The sequence below is a fragment of the Mesoplodon mirus genome (genome assembly GCF_964341445.2).
Source record: "Mesoplodon mirus genome assembly, chromosome: 2".
Taxonomy (NCBI): domain Eukaryota; kingdom Metazoa; phylum Chordata; class Mammalia; order Artiodactyla; family Ziphiidae; genus Mesoplodon; species Mesoplodon mirus.
Window position 1 is genome coordinate 45,582,044 of NC_138977.1, and position 16,817 is coordinate 45,598,860.

The following is a 16,817-nucleotide window of genomic DNA, read 5'->3' on the forward strand; positions in this document are numbered from 1 at the left end:
ATATTTTTGAGGACACACAAGAGCACAAAGGCTTCTTTTAACTTGAGTAAGCAAAAGCCTACCTGGCATAGGTTCCAATTTAAACCCAACAACTACAATATTTTGAGACAATTAATGACTGGCAGCAACTGTGAAACATTTCAGAATCCCTGGCACAGAGCAGGCATTCAGTTTCAGGCATTTCTTTTCAGTTAACTGAAAAGAAAAATGATCATGGTGATCATTTATATTGAGATTTGCCACTTTGGTAGATTTTTCAGTTTGTTGCTTATTCTGTTATAAATTCATCTGCCTGAACAGTTGTTAGAATAATTAGAGATTTACTCCTGAAGCACTATCTGGGGCTTCCGTTTCTCGCATGTCTGCCAGTGCTGCTGAGCGTAACACCCATCGCACGGTGGGAAGCAGGCTTGCCCCTTCCATTCTGTTTAAACCGCAAGCTCTAAGCTGGACATTATTAAAAAAGAAAAAAACAAAACAAAAACAAAAAACACACAGAGGAATGTATTATGAATTAGAAAGTAATTAATTGTAAACTGAGCAAATAGTTGATCTATGATTCAGCATTTTTACTCTGACTGCCAAGACTGGTTCCTTGGATAATTATTATAATTATTCAAATAGCTGTGCATGAAGGTCTGTCTGCCTCCTCTAAACAGCCTGGCTTTTATTCTTGGATGAAGCCAGATAATCAGAGAGCTACGCTGTGTTGTTTTAACTCCTCATAGAATCGCCTTTGATGGAACATGCTTTAGCTAATACCACCAGCTGTGGTATTAGCTGGTGGTATTAGCCAAAGCATGCTGGTCTTTCAAGTCCCCCTGGAAGACCAGCATGTGACCCTCGGCGTTGCCTGGCTCAGTGGCGCTGAGTGGGGGACGCTCAGGAACCCAAGCTTAAATGGAGGGACGGCCACCGTATGTCTTTTCTGAAAATCCATGGGAGAGATTTTTCCCGGTGAACTGTGTTTCATCTGGAGCAGCTATTTTGTTTTTACTTTATAGCTACTGTAAGTCTGTCATCATTAAACTTTTAACGTGTTGTTTGGCACATAATATGTGTTTAACAAATATCTGTTGAATGAATGGGTCCCTCCATGCTCTGACCACTGGCGGAGAGGTACATGCGTTCCTGAGAGAATCAACTGCTATAGGCAGGTCTGATGGCTTTGAGTTCTGACTCTAACCTTGGCTTCACTTTATTTTCTGTGGTTAATTTTATCTTTTATTCACTAACTCATTCATTTCACCCTGTAACCACTTCAGAGCCTTTCCTGGAAAAGCAAGATGGGATAAAAATGTTTAAGATCTCATTGTAAAATTCTACAGCTTATGCGGACACTATAGCTTTGGCTAAAATGATCTGAAACTTGTCTGTTTTCTATTCCTCTTCTGCCTTCCCCTCAAAACAATACAGTGGAATTATTTTTTTAATTCTATTTTCAGAATATGTTATTAATTTACTTTGACCCTGCTATTGAACTGGTTCCTCTTCAAAAGCAGGGATGTCACAGTATTTTATCCATCTGTGTAGGTGCACAAAGAACCAACATACAGGTGGTTCAATGCTGGAGTTTCTCACAGAGCTGGTGTCATTTTGGAAAGTGAATGACAAAGATGTATAAATTTAAAATTGTGAAGAAAGGCTGAATACTAATTTAGATTCTTTGGAGAAATACAGCGTGGGTAAGAAAGAAAGGCTTTATTTAAAACAAAATGCAGTTTTGTGGGTGAACGGCTGTGTTGTAGGCAAGATGGAGAGTAGAGGAACTATGAACTCTTGGGTGTCTGGTACCCGATTTAGCATCAAGAATTCTCTTCCTGGGCTTCCCTGGTGGCACAGTGGTTGAGAGTCCGCCTGCCGATGCAGGGGATGCGGGTTCGTGCCCTGGTCCGGGAAGATCCCACATGCCGCGGAGCGGCTGGGCCCATGAGCCATGGCCGCTGAGCCTGCGCATCCGGAGCCTGTGCTCCGCAACGGGAGAGGCCGCGTACCGCAGGAAAAAAAAAAAAAAAAAAAGAATAGGACGGCATGATCTCATTTATGTTACACCAAAACAAAAAAGTACTTATGTAGTCATGAGAGACCTGTTTATATCTGTCCAGTGTGTGTCTCTCCCATGCCCCTTCTCCTTTCTGCCCATGTCTTCTCTCCTATGGGACCCTTGTGTGTTTCGGGGTGGACGATCCCCATCTCCCACCCTGGGTGGGCAGATGACCCCGGCCTGGTTGATCAGAGATCCTATGACTGTTGAGAAGGCCTTGTCAGGAATGGCCTCTCTCTCCTCTGGGGTTGCTCAGCCGGCAACACTGCTGGAGGCTGTAGCACCTCCTTGAAGAAGAAGCCCGACCATGAAGCCACGCAGCAGCAAGCAGGCTCGAAAACCAGAAACGGAGCCCTGCAAACACGCTGCATCCCGAGAGCCAGCTGTTCTTAATTACAGAATTCAATATATTACCTTTTTAGTGTGTTTGGGGGTTGAGGAAGAGCCTTAACTGAGTTTAAACTAGATTTCTGAAATTCTCTGTGGAAAATTTCCTAACCCAAGAACAGTCAGAGAGAGATACAACATTGCTGGCTTTGAAAATGGAGGAAAGGGTCCAAGAGTCAAGGAATGTGGGCAGCCTCCAGCAGATGGAAAAGGCAAGGAAATGTCTTCTCCCCTTGACGTTCCAGAAAGGAGCATAGCCTTGCGGATGCCTTGATTTTAGCCTGGTGAGACACACGTGGGACTTCTACAAAACTGTGAGATAACTGGTGTTGTTTTCAGCCTCCGAAAATAATTTCCAAGTACAGAAAAGTTTAGAAAGTTCCTAGGATTCCACAGTGTTTTCTCTGTGGAATGGAAATGAGGGTAGGAGAGAAGGGGGGTCATTTTATAATTTTTTAACATAAATATGCATTATTTTGAATAACTTGAAAAACTAATTTTCAACATGGTTAAGAATGGAACAAGAATAAAAACCTAAGAATCATACGGATTATCACCCACCCAGGAGAGTCAGAATAGCAGCTGCTTTACAAATCCAACAGCACAGCAAGGATGTGGCTTGTGAGGAATTCCAACTAGCACCATAATTGTGCTAGTAACACAAGGGTCAGTCAACGAGCCAACACTCCCCCTTGCACACCACACACCCGGTCAAACCAGGTCCTTCCAGCCCAGTCCCACTGTAAGGCTTTATCCTACTTGCAGGGGCTGGGCCATAGCTCTCCCATAGATTCTTGAAACTGATTTTGAAGACAGGGCTGGGGGAGACGGAGAAGAGAAGCCAGAATAGTAACTGGCCTACAATTTAGCACACTTTTCAATAGAAAATCAACAAATTGCCAACAAATTGCTATGCTAATGAAGAATTGTCCTGCTCTGCAATGAGCATTTAGCAGAAGAGAAAAGACGACTCATTTATGCCACTCTCAGAGCTGCCATTCCCGGGGGTCCCCTGCTGAATTTTAATCGGCTTCAAGTGGGGAAAAGGGGAAAGCAGGAGAGCTGGTGGCTCTGGCCATGTTTCTCTCCAGTCCTTCTCTCTCCAGTGCTTGAGACATAATGCCAGACAGCGAGCCATCTGGTGTGCAAGTCAGTGGCGGCTTTCCACTAGTGAATGCCCAATGCAGGGGCCACGTTCAGTATGCTCCTCTCGAAGAATTTTCAGAAAGGAAAATACCTGGCCCTCCCCCCAACAACTAACTTACATTGAATGCACATCTTTCTTTTCTAAAGTCACTTCATTTTACTTAGACAAGAGAAGTCAGGACATTCTGCCAAAAGTCGGGGGCGGATACACAGAGAACACATATCGGCTACATACAGAATTCCTTTTAATTTGTCTTGAAGTCTGTGCCCAGAGGACAATGGCAACAAAACAATGCAGCCCAAGCCACTTCACTGCTGTTTAGCCTGGTCCTTCATCAAGAGTGACAGGGAGGGTGAAGGAAAGGCCGTCATCTGTTCCAGGGACACGTCTGCTTCAAACCAATAGGAGATTTCTATTTCTACGTTCCTCTTTTTCTCCACCTCCTTTCCTACCTTCCTTGTCTTAGTTTAAGAAATATATGGCTAAAGAAGAAGAAAAATACCAAGGCCAGAGGCCCAGGTCAACGCATAACATCTAAAGGATATGAATAACACATCCTGAGGATGCAAATATGTAAGTTGTATCTCTTTGGCCTTTTCCATTTATCTACCAGGAATAAACTGAGGTCAAGTTCAGATTCCAAATTAAGGACAAAAGGTTAATTTATTAATTCAGGCAGAAAATGTATTTCAAATATAAAAGAGAATTTTAAATTGTCTTTTGCTCTAAAAGCAAAAATTTTTAATATTCTAAGTTTATCAAAGTGGTTAAAGTAGTTTCAGATTTTACTTACTGTAGACAGCATATCTTTAAAAAGACTTCAGTGGAGATTACTATTGCACCATAGTCAAAGACCCCGGAAACAAATTCTTAAAATGCTTTTGAATGATCTTCCTATGTATGTGCATCTCAGGTCCTTCTTTCAACTTCCTATAGTCTAGCTAGGGTCTAAGTCCCTCCCCCCACAAAAAATTTAAATAAGTGGTTCAATAGCAATATTAAACTGATCACTGCTTGACAATGTGACACAAATAAAAATAACATTTTGAGTAACATCACAAAGCCTACAAAGCATTCTACCTAAATACAAGTCTCGATCTTTGTGTGACATACATGAGTGGGTATTATTGCCCTGCTTTACTGATAATGAAAGAGTAAAAAATATCATTCCCCTTATTTCCTGAAACGTGCCCCTCTGACAGTCACCTGCCAACACCTAAGAGTCAGATTCCTTGCTCAGCAGCAAGGGACGAGTCACTTACCAACACACAGGATGTTGAAACAGAATCCTTGAGAAGTGGACTTGTTGACCAGCTGGTCGGGGAGACTGTCAAATCCAACATGGCCAGAAAGAGACAAGTTTCGAAGCTCTTCATTCTGGAATTTCAGAAGGGAAACATTTGATAACCCATGACAGTGCCACCTGGGGACCCCTCCCTCTCCCACCCTCTCTTCTTGACACGCATGGAAAAAGGTGACCCCTCTGTGTCCACCCCGTCCCTGGCTTCTACACAACTGAAGTTACCAACTCCAGAGCTACGCTCTTTCCACAAAATCACACTGAGTCCCTAAGTACACCAATCTCCCTCCCAGGCAGCTCAGGTCCGGTTACAAGTGCACTGGTCCAGGGGAAATAAGCTTCTAGCGGTGGCTGATTCAGACATGCATTAAGTGACATTAAAAACTTCAACCATTCTGACAGCTTCAAGCACTCAAGAAAACCCTTCAATTTACTTTCAGCCCAGTGGCAAAAAATAAATGACACTCTTCCAGATACAGGAAGGAGCCCTGAGAAGCTCACAGTGGAGGATGCATACCCGTTACAATTATGGAAATTCTGTAACTACCATGATGAACATATTGAAAAGGGCGTGGCACAGGACTTGGTTTCCTTCTCCATCATCTGGACGGGCTTCTCGGGGCTACTTTGCTCTCCCTCACACAGCTCCTAGCACAGGTTCTGCACTCCCCGCACCTTCTCAAGATTCTCCTGAAGGAGACTGGGACTAAGGTAGTTATCATACATTTAAAGCTGGATGATTTATGCTGTTTCATTAGATGGTGCTGACTGCCTCCACAACTTTGAGTGCATTCCGTGGGTATTGGAGATCATCTGTGAAACCTTTCTTTCCCAGGAAAACAGAGGTCAGCTATGGTCTTTCAATTAAACACCACAGTTATGGTATGGGATTCCAGAAACTAGATCTTGAAAGCCTTTCTGAAAATGAGACTCCTGGCGTCTGGCTATGTTGCCAATGAGCTTTACACTCGAGATACTGAATTTTGGGTGAGAAAATGAGCCTCAAATTTCCATTTTTTAATAAAGAAGAAAAAGCCTTGCACAGGATCATCTGGTCACTATTTTTAAAAAGACTGGTTTTTGTTATCCTCCTATGTGTGTTACCCAATGAGGACAGTGAGGTCTTTTAATAATCAGAGACTGAGACTCCATTTCCAAATCCCTAAGTCACTACAGAGGCAGGGAAATGTAACTCCATAGATGTTGTGATTTTAATGGAATGTTTTATGAACAATATAATATCTGAGGGCCTCGTTAGCTCTACAATTCTGATTCTGTGGAACAAGACTGGAAGCCACAACACTGCCTGAATACCACGGTGGCAGCTGCAGGTTTTAGGTCAACGGGACAGAGAACAGATGTCTAGTCTATGAATAGTCTCCTTGAAACCTGCCAGCAGTGACTAGGAGACTCAAGAGTGGGCTCTTATCCTTGAGCAGGATGGTCTGGCCGACAGTGCACCAAACAGCTTGGGGAGCAGCCCTGGTAGCTTGGCAAGGCCTCCTGACAGCACCCCGTGGCCCCAGGGCTACCACCTGCCCCTTCCTCTCCAAAGACCTCAAAGGTTCAGACAGCAGGTATTTTTAGGGTGTTTACCACATCTGCCAAGACTGGGGGAGGAAGATTTGAAAGGAGTCTGGGTTATATTTAGAACTCCTTCCATCACAGCTGCACAGGGGCTGCTGTGCAGCCAGCGAGGAGAAGCCATCACAGCAGCCTCTTTCCTGATGCACCACGGCCTTGAACAGTCAGCGAGCGGCACAAAAGGGGACGAGGCAAGTTAGAACCATCGTCCTGCCCTCCCTCTCCTCTTTGCCACAATAATTCTTTTAATTTCCAGCGGGGTGGGTGGGGAGGAGAGTGGTTTATTGCTCTGGATTCTGGACTGTTGTTGGGTTTTTAGGTTCAGATATCCACCCAGGAGCCAATCCGGGGAAAGAATCAGAGTTAGTAATTATAGCTCTCATCCCAGAACCCAGTGCTCAGCATCTCATATTCTCACCATTTCCAAAACATGAGAAACCACCCACATACCCACCAAGTATTTTTATACCCACTGAAAACCACATACAAAATGAAGGGTTATAAAACAGTTTGGTCTTGAAATTTTTTTTAATTTAAATTTATGTCTTCAGAGTCTCTCTCTTCTTTGTCATATAAAATATGTCAATTTTATAATGCCATTTAAAAATTCCATAATCTGAGCCTATTTCTCTGCCCAGCAGTAAAGGAATCCTTTACTGGGCTATTGGTGAGTGATGGGGAAAGGGGAAATAGGAAGTTCCTCCTTTGGTTCATGAACAGCTTAAAACTGAAAGCACTGCAGGATGTGTGAGGGGAGCTCTATCTCACACACAGCAGCTAAAATGAACTCCTACACCCCAGCACTTCATGGCACCACGCTTATGGCTTCATGCCTTAGATGTCTCTATCCGAAGAATGTGTGCGGGGCTCTTGAGTCTACAGGCATGATCTCAGGGAGTCTCAGGTAGTCTCATGTCTTTACCGCCATCACACACCTAGCAATGACTCTCAGAATTTTCTAAGTACTGAACTCTGTCTGCATTCCAGTTCTGAATTTCTACCAAAGGGGCAGTTCTCCCGGGTTGTCCTTTCTGTCCCTCAAATTGTTCTTCAAGAAACTTGAAATCATCTTCTTCTATTGCAAACCCACCCCTACTCCAGGGTTCCCTGTTTCTGTTAGTGACCTTTATCTGTACCTGAGACCCACCTGCCTGCATCAATTCCAAACTGTTATCAATGCCACATCCTCCTCCTCTTTATGCTAATTCAGCAGGCTTCCAACTGTCACCTTGCCTCCATCCCACCCCCTCTAATCTTCCCTCACTCTACCTTGCTGCCAAAGGGATCTTGGTACTCAAAGGCCCTCAGTCCAAACTTGGCCTGCCAGCTCAGGAGCCTCCATGGGCTAAACTCAAATCTCTATTCCCACTCCTCCCAGGGAGCACCTTCCACTGCAGTTAAATGGAATTACTTACAGTTCCTGGGAGAAAACCCCAGGGTTCTCCTCATCAGACTTTACTCATACTATTTCCTCTATCTGGAAGGACCTTACAGCCAGTGTTTACATATCCAAACCTTCCAGATCCCACAGAAATTCTATCTCCAGGCTTGTCTTTACTATGAAATCTCAGGGAGAATTTCAGTAAACATTCCCCCTACCAATAAAAGGAAAATAATAATTGGATAAAAGTAGCTCAAGCTATTTGGTATTCCACCATCATCATCATAACAGCTAACTAACATTTAGGGATCAAGGTTCCAGAAAAGCCCTAAATATGAATGAATTAGTTTATCTTAACAATTCTATGAAGTAGTTACTATTGTTACCTAATCTTAACTGACAGATGAGAAAACAGAGGCCCAGAAGTTTAGTAAGTTGCCCAAGGTCACACAGCCAATAAGGTGAGAAGCTGCAATGTGGACCCAGGAGGTCAGGTGCCAGAGTCCAGAGTCCTCACACTTAGTCACTGTTACCACATGATGATCTAAGTTCCTAGGTAGCCCCAGACAATACAGTAATTGTAGCTGCTATTGAAATCCAATATATTAAACTAGAAAGAAAAAAATGTTCTCTAAAATCATAATTCGTTGGCAACCATAAGAGGTGGAAGTTGAGAATTAAAATTGGCAAAGTAGCTCTAAGTATATTTTCACTGGTCCCGTCAATGCTGAGACTTTGATTTTTGCATCTATGGCACATGAAGCCAATAATAAAAGGTTTCATTTGGACCATTTTTGAGATGCAAGTGCCACCTTGGAGCCTCTAAGTAAGTAACTATAAGACCTTAATTGATTTAGTCCTCCACTTGCTAATCTATCTAGGGAGGGGTTGTACTTGCATGATTTTTAGGCCCACTCCATCTTGAAATGGGCAATGACTAAATTCTATAGTATAAAATAAAATAACCAGTCTTTAACTTGACAGTCTCATTTTTCTCTTTCCAGATCATCTTCACATGAACACAATTATTTATTTGTTCATTCAAAAAAACACCTCACTGCACAAAGCGCTAAGGGAGCAAAAATACATTACTTTTGTTATTCATTGATAAACACTCTGCCTGCCCTTCAGAGGTTTACAATGTAGCAGTAGAGACAGGACACAAGTAAATGTAATACTATTAAGGATAAAAGTGATAAATACCATCACTTTAACTGTGGGATGACAAAGGGGAAACAGGTAGCTTTTGGCTAGGGAAAGTCAGGGGGGCATCTTTCAGGAAGGCTGGAGCTCTCCAAATCTACCAGGGAAAAGAAGTCCAGCTTGCAGAAGCCTTCCAGATAAATGTTACCTATACACAAAGGGTCACTTTATTATGAATGTGTACTTTGAAGATTATAATCGACAAGTTTTTCAGAAGCGGTCTAGCCGACTTCATTATGGAAATAATTATAAAACAAATTATATAAGAATGTGTGCCAACACCTACATTCTGAGTGCTGCTTTAAAATATGTTCCACAATTCCAAATCTTGCTTAACCACAAGTAGGATGGAAAAAGGCTTGGACTCAGACAGCCATGGGTTTGGTTCCCTACCTTTTGTCCTCCATCAGTAAAAATGGAGGACTTGGCAAGGTGGCTGGGAGGAACTAAGGAAATGGTACGTATGGGAGGGCCAGCATTTAACAGGTCTTCAGGAAACCTGGGTTTCCTTTCCCTAAATTAGGTGGGAGGAAGACAGCTGTCATTTTAAAATGAGGAGCCCTCCTATTGCTGCTGGGAGCCGGGGGAAACTGTGGATGGGCAAAGCCCGCAGACTAACCAGGGAGGAAGAATCACTCACGGAGGAACAAAGAGGAAAAAAAGAACATGGAGGGCTTCCCTGGTGGCGCAATGGTTGAGAGTCCGCCTGCCGATGCAGGGGACGCGGGTTCGTGCCCCGGTCCGGGAAAATCCCACATGCCACGGAGCGGCTGGGCCCGTGAGCCATGGCCGCTGGGCCTGCGCGTCCGGAACCTGTGCTCCGCAACGGGAGAGGCCACAACAGTGAGAGGCCGGCATACCGCAAAAAAAAAAAAAAAAAAAAAAAAAACATGGAAGAGAGAATGGCGACTCTAGTGTGAAGAAAATCCACCCTAAATTGGAAGCTCATTTACAAGGCTGAGGGGAAAGCCACAGAATTCCATTCCTGTTTGCAGGCATCCACATCCTCCACGGCTGGAAACCATTAAGGATTCCTCATCTTCACTCTTCCTTCTATTTTAGTCCAGCCCAGAGGCTCCTGAAATTAACAAACTGGCTGTGCACAGATGGATTCTATTCACCATACTCAAAGTGATAACCCAGTTCTTTCCTTTGAAAACTGAAGGCTTCAGTAGATGTGGTTAGTAGGTAGTCTACAGCTGCTGACCCTCATCAGTCAGGGGGAGCTGGAGAGCATGTTACCAAGGTGACATGTTTTCACGTATGTTGAAAACAATTAGACTTCATTTTTTTTACCTTTTTAAGACAGACATTACAATTTAAGTTTAGAAAGATTCTGCCTCTTTAAAATTTAAATTATTATTTTTTAAATTTAACAGGTAACTTCTTTTATGTATTACAGAGCTGGAAATTACACTCTTCTCAAAGCCTCATTTTATGGAGAATGAATTACATTGATCCAAGTCACTTAATCTCCGGGCTTAGGTTTCCTCATCTGTAAAATGAGATTTAAACAAATGACCTCTAAGCAAAGTCTTTGGTTCTAAGGCTAATTCTAAGATTTCTTGCATTTGGAAATCAGAGATGCATAAATCTAAATCTGTCATTTTGCTTGAGGAAAGCCAACACAGGGTAAAAACTTCTTGGCAGTGATTTTCTATTGCCAGATCCAAGATGGCTCAGTTTTTACATGACCCTTGAAAGGGAGTTCCTGTCATTTACGCTGGTTAACTCCAAACAGAATATAAATCTGTGTGTGTACCTCGTGTCTTCCACATGAACTTTTCACTTCTGCTTGCTTAACTATAATAATTTGACTTAGTTTTAAAACAAAAGTTACGTACCCACTCCCTACAACTATCCTGCTTAAAAACTATTTTTTTCTTCAGCTATATCTGCAGTCTTCAAGAAATTTTTTGAAAAGTGGATTTATAGCCTCAAAACAAAGTGTAGAAAATTCTTCTATGTAAGTTAATCATCTCTTCAAGAAGAAAAGCAAATTTTTCATGCTTTCATTCATTCAACAAATATTTATTGAACACCAACACGTGCCAGATACTGTGATAAATGCTAAGGAGATGATGGTGAGAAAGCAAAGCATTGCTAACTCATGGAACGCATAGTCTAGTGGGACAGACAGATGTTAATCAAGCAATCCAAACGTATAATCACAAGCTATCCAAAGTACAGAATTCGATGCAACCTTATAACTCATGTGATTCTTGCAGTAGATCCACCAGCTTATAGGATATAAAAACATGTATTAGTCTGCAGCATTGTTTGATATTAATTTAGTAGACAGCTCCTATGTACAATTGATGTGCAAGTTTTATGTATTCAGATGAAAACAAAGTCTTTTTGACCAGCATTGCCTGATGGGAGGAGGTAGAAATAATTAAGACTCAAGTCCTAAGAAAATGAATGTCCAATTTAAAATAGAGCTGAGGTGGAACCATGGGGCATATTCCCTTTACTCTCTGTCTTTTCCCATAAAGGAGATGTCCACTTAGAGAAGAGGAGTGGTACATATCCCTTCATCATCTTAGACAGAGTCTTTTTTTTGAGGCTCTGTTTTGGTAATAGATGCCAGCCAGCTGGAGACAGGCAAAGAGAAGAACATGCTTTTCCTCACACAAAATCACTGATTGAGCACCAGCCACTTCTCAGTATTTAGAGAAATCCTGGCCTCACAAACTGTCCAAGAAGTAAGCTCATCCCAAGTGCCCGATTGTTCATTTTTGTAAATACATACACTTATCTAAATACATTCTAGAGAGTATTCAACTGGTTTCATATTCTCTTTTAAAGAAGGAAAAGTTGGTGGGAAGATGGGACACGCCCTTAGTTCTCATGCAAAAAGGAAAACACTGGTATGCAAAGTATCAACCCAAACCACAACTACGAAGCCTGCACTGGGATGTTTTCAAGGCTAGGCATTGCTAACGCCACTTCCATAATATAAAACATCTGAAGCATCTCACTACCAATGAGGACTGCGTTCTTTAAGAATGACTTGGACAACATCTGCTACTCTGCTTGTCATCTATACCATGAAATCCCAAGGTCAGAGCCAAGAAAGCCCCCAAGGAAACTGTCTCACACAAGCAGCAGAATAGTAAGAGCCAGGAAGAAGAGAGAACTCAGGAGGAAAACCATATGAGGAAAGAGCTTGAGTGCAGCCCAGCTGGAAGCTGGGACTGAGAAAAAAAAGGCACCCAGGGGCAAGTCCCCAAGTCACAGAGCCAGGAATGTCAGCTCTATTAAAACCAGAAGCCACTCTTGAAACACCACCAAATAACCAGGAAAGATCTTGATTAATATTAAGTAACTGCTCCAATATTAAGTGCCATCTCTAAGCAACTTTCTCCAAAAGACTCCCAGCAGAGGGACAGATTTTGCTTTTCTAGATTCTTGCAAAAATAATATGGTGTAGGGGGTTTCTTTGGGGATGGTAGGATTACAGGGAAATTTTACTTTCTGTTATGTTTCTGTAATATCTGAATTAATTATCAAAAAAAACCCTCACACTTTTATAATAGAAAATGAGATTTTAAAAATCAGGAAATGGATCGTATTCAGATTTTGTCCAGTGAGGGAAAGGGGTGCCAGTTATCTGCATAATATAAAAAGACACCGAAACGGTAAGATAAGTCGTGCTGATATGTTAGGGTGAATTCTTTCATACTACCCGCAGACAATATAATCTAAGAAAACCAAAACTTCAACATTTTTTCTGGTTAAAAGTTGTAGCAAAGGGAGCTCAGCTCGGTGCTCTGTGATGACCTAGATGGGTGGGATTGGGGGGCTGGGGTGGGAGGGAGGTCCAAGGAGGGAGGATATATGTATATATCCTGATTCATGTAGCTGATTCACTTCATTGTACAGCAGAAACTAACACAACATTGTAAAGCAACTATACTCCAAATAAATAAAAAAAAAAAGTTGTGTCAGGACCACAGGAAATTTACTCGTGACTTTATATTAAAGGACAGCCTCAACTTCAATTTAAATAAATAAATAAAAATCAGGAAATGTGAATAACAATAATAAATAATAAAAATATTTTCAAAGTAGCTAAGCCTGCAATTTTACTGCAGCTAATAGGTGGGTGGTAAGATAAAATATGTGTAATTATTTCTTTTCTAATAACAGAACAAAGTTACATAGAAAGCGACAAGAGTAAGCAAAAAAGCAGAATAGTACAGTAGAAGGTACCTGACGCATGAAGTCAGGAGACACGGGGCAACTCTGCCATTGCTTAGCTGTAATGACCTGGGGTAACTCATTTAACTTCTCAGCCTCAGTTTTATCAACTTTTTTTTTTAATTGTAGTTGATTTACAATGTTGTGTTAGTTTCAGGCGTACTGCACAGTGATTCAATTTATATATATGTATATATATTCTTTTCAGGATTCTTTTCTGTTATAGATTATAAAATATTGAGTAGAGTTCCCTGTGCTATACAGGAGGTCCTTGTTGGTTATCTACTTTATATACAGTCGTGTGTATACATTAATCCCAAACTCCTCATTTGTCCCTCCCTCCCTCCCGTTCCCCTTTGTCACTCCCCCCGCCTTTCCCCTTTGGTCACCATAAATTTGTTTTCTCTGTCTGTGGGTCTATTTCTATTTTGTAAATAAGTTAATTCGTATCTTTTTTTTTTTTTTTTGGTTTGGTTTGGCTTGTTTGTTTTAGATTCTACATATAAGCAATATGATATGATATTTGTCTTTCTCTGTCTGGCTTACTTCACTTAATTATGATAATCTCTAGGTCCATCCATGTTGCTGCAAATGGCATTATTTTGTTCTTTTTTTCATGGCTGAGTAACATTCCATTGTGTATATATATATACCACACCTTCTTTATCCATTCCTCTGTTGATGGACATTTAGGTTGCTTCCATGTTTTGGCTATTGTAAACGGTCCTGCAATGACCATCAGGGTGCATGTATCTTTTCGAATTATGGTTTTCTCCAGACATAAGCCCAGGAGTGGGATTGCAGGATCATATGGTAGGTCTATTTTTAGTTTTTTAAGGAACCTCCATACTGTTCTGCATAGTGGCTGTATCAGTCTTGTCAACTTTAAAATAAACTAGCTCACCAAGCTGTTGCAAGAATGAACATAATTCTCTCTCCTCAGCTCTTTTGACACATTTTTGCTTGGATGACCCCATCCCTGCCCATGACAACCCCAAGCTAACAACTCCCTGGTTATAACCAGCTGCCCGCCTCCAGGCTTAGGGGTGCCTGGGCATCCATGGTCCAGGCACCCCTAAGCCAACATCTCCAATAGAACGCACCCTATCCCCCATTCTCAATTCAAATCTGTCCTTCCTCTGATTTTCTTATGTCAAATGGCAACAATATCTACTTCAAGTTATTAGTGGCCTCTAGAATAACATCAATTCGTATGCATATTGCTAAAAACATGCATAAATTTATAGGCCTCCGCCCTCTTGCAGAAGAAAAAAGTCCACTGGTTAATCATCTTAAACCCTCCGCTACCCTCCGAATTAGACGGCGAAGGTTTCCTGAAGCCTGTCAGTCTCAAGTTAGATTTTTCTCCTGTGCCCAGATGTTAATAACCACCCATCACCCCTTTTCTGGCTGAAACTTGCCCACCCAGCACTCATAACTGACAAAAGTGCATCCAGTCTACCAGCTGATTTCTATTTCCGAGCCTGGAAATCCACGACTTGCATGTCCCTCTTTTCCTACCACCACCCCTATTACACTTCACCCATATTTGTATCCCGTGTGAGGTTTCACAGAAATTGTTATCTTCCAACCTCATCTTTCTCAGATAAGGAGACAGGTCCAGCGGCTGATGGGTCTTCCCCACGCACAGAGCCACGTGGAGAGACAGAGATGAGGCACCCAGCGCCCTGGCGCCTGGTCCAGCCCGCCCTCCATTAAGCCTGGGCCAGCCGCAAGGTGAAAATTCACACTGTTGCTGACTGAAGCCTGACACCAAAGGGCTGAGGACACAGTCCTGCCTCTGCTCCTCCACCCGCCTTTTTGTCTTCTCTACAGCCTCCCCTCACAGAAAACAGTCACTGCCCACACTTCCTCCAAGATCTTGCTGCTTTGTCTGGGATTAGAGTCTCACCTTTGTCCAGTTAGATATCAGATCTCTCACAATTAGGAAATACACTGTTTAAAAACAGTCCTCAGAAACGGGTATCTGAAGTGAACAAAATCCCAGCTGCTGCCCACAACCCTGGATCCTGGGGAGGTGGGGGGAAGGATAGGCAGGATGGGGGAGGTATTGGCTTATTAGTAAAATAGTCTTGCAGCCAATAACTACTAAGTGTGACAATCCCAAAACTGTAAACAGTGGCAGCACTTTTTTTTCTTACAGACAGAATGCTTTTTGCTAGAAGTCCACGTAAATTCTCAAAGGCTAAATCTAACTGGATGCCAAGAATTAATAACAACAACAGCAAAAGACATTTTCTTACATTTCTAAAGATCAGTCTTTCTAGTGGAGTCAAAGTGACTAATGCCTGTGAGAGCCTAATGTTACAAAGTGCTGATCAACAAAGTCTCATGTTTGGGAATAACAAGGCCCACATGTGCATTCCAGGGACTCTCACAAATTCTGCAGGCTCAGAGGAAGACGGGTGGGAGGGGGAGGGGGATTGACAGATAGGCAAGAAGTATTTAGAGAGGCACATTCCGATTAGAAACACATGCTACAGCTGTTCTCTCACACCACTCAACATCACCGAGACAGAGAGAAGCCCTTCACTCAGCAAACACCAAGGAAAGCTAATGAAAAAACCACGGAGGAGAGTCACTAATCATTTCAAAACCCTCAGCTTTCCAGTGGGACCCCAAATAACCCAGTGCCATCTCCAACATATCACCTATCTTGCAGCGGAGAAGACCACCCAAATCCTCACAGCTGTGTGGCTCCTTTTTTGTGCCTTCTGCCCTGCCTTTACCGTGCAGCACATCTTTCAGACAAGCTTTCTCAAAACAGTAGTGAATAGGAGGTCAAAGATAATTAAGGGGCCCATATCAGTTGGAAGATTTGTTCTCAACTTTTTATGTACGGTTCTCCTCCTGATATTCACACGTCAATTCCTCAGTGCTTCCTATCTGAGAAATATTGTGTCTCAGTTCATGTACCTCTATTCACTGAAAGCATTCATCAGCAAAAAGTGAAATATGGATGGGACACTTCCTTCCTTTGCCACCATTTCTATCACCGGATATAAATTAGCCACTTCCGTTTTGAAAGATATTATTTATTTCTGTCCCTTTCTGAAGATGGAAGGGGCTTTCAGTTACTGTAATGACCACATAATGGCAGTCTCTGAGAAAGAAGAAAAAAATCCAAACCAGCTCTGTAGCAGTCATCAACAAAAGCACCAGGGATTTCTCCTCCCAAAGCATCTTCAGTTGCTCAGCCCGGCTAATATAGAACATCTTTGAGTGCAGGAATTCATTTCTAGCACCTGAAAATTGAGGGGCTATACCAACAATGACCAAAGACATGGTAAATATGTTCTTAGGCAATAAACATACAAATTAACATTTGATATCAGTCTGCAAATATTACTAAACAATCCTGGCCAAAATTCTCAAGCCTTCCAAAAATAAAATAGCACTGCATCTTAACCTCAGCCCTGGATGAAAAGCGATCAGGATGGAATACAGGTTGTCTGCATACACTTGGGGTATGTCTTAGTTTCTTATTGCCATGCAACAAATTACCAAAAAACTTGGTGGCTGGAAACACCTATTCATTAGCTCTCAG

The 16,817-nt window shown here is 42.2% G+C and overlaps 1 protein-coding gene across 5 annotated transcripts in view; it reads right to left on the bottom strand.

The window, feature by feature from the left end:
• The window catches only part of SEPTIN11 (septin 11), a 104,303-nt gene that overhangs the window by 56,924 nt on the left and 30,562 nt on the right, over positions 1-16,817 (bottom strand). For all 5 annotated transcript variants that reach the window (XM_082611426.1, XM_082611425.1, XM_082611424.1 and 2 more), the window contains exon 2: positions 4,841-4,955. In XM_082611426.1, coding sequence (XP_082467552.1) covers positions 4,841-4,955 — 115 coding nt within the window. The remainder of the gene's footprint in view (positions 1-4,840; positions 4,956-16,817) is intronic.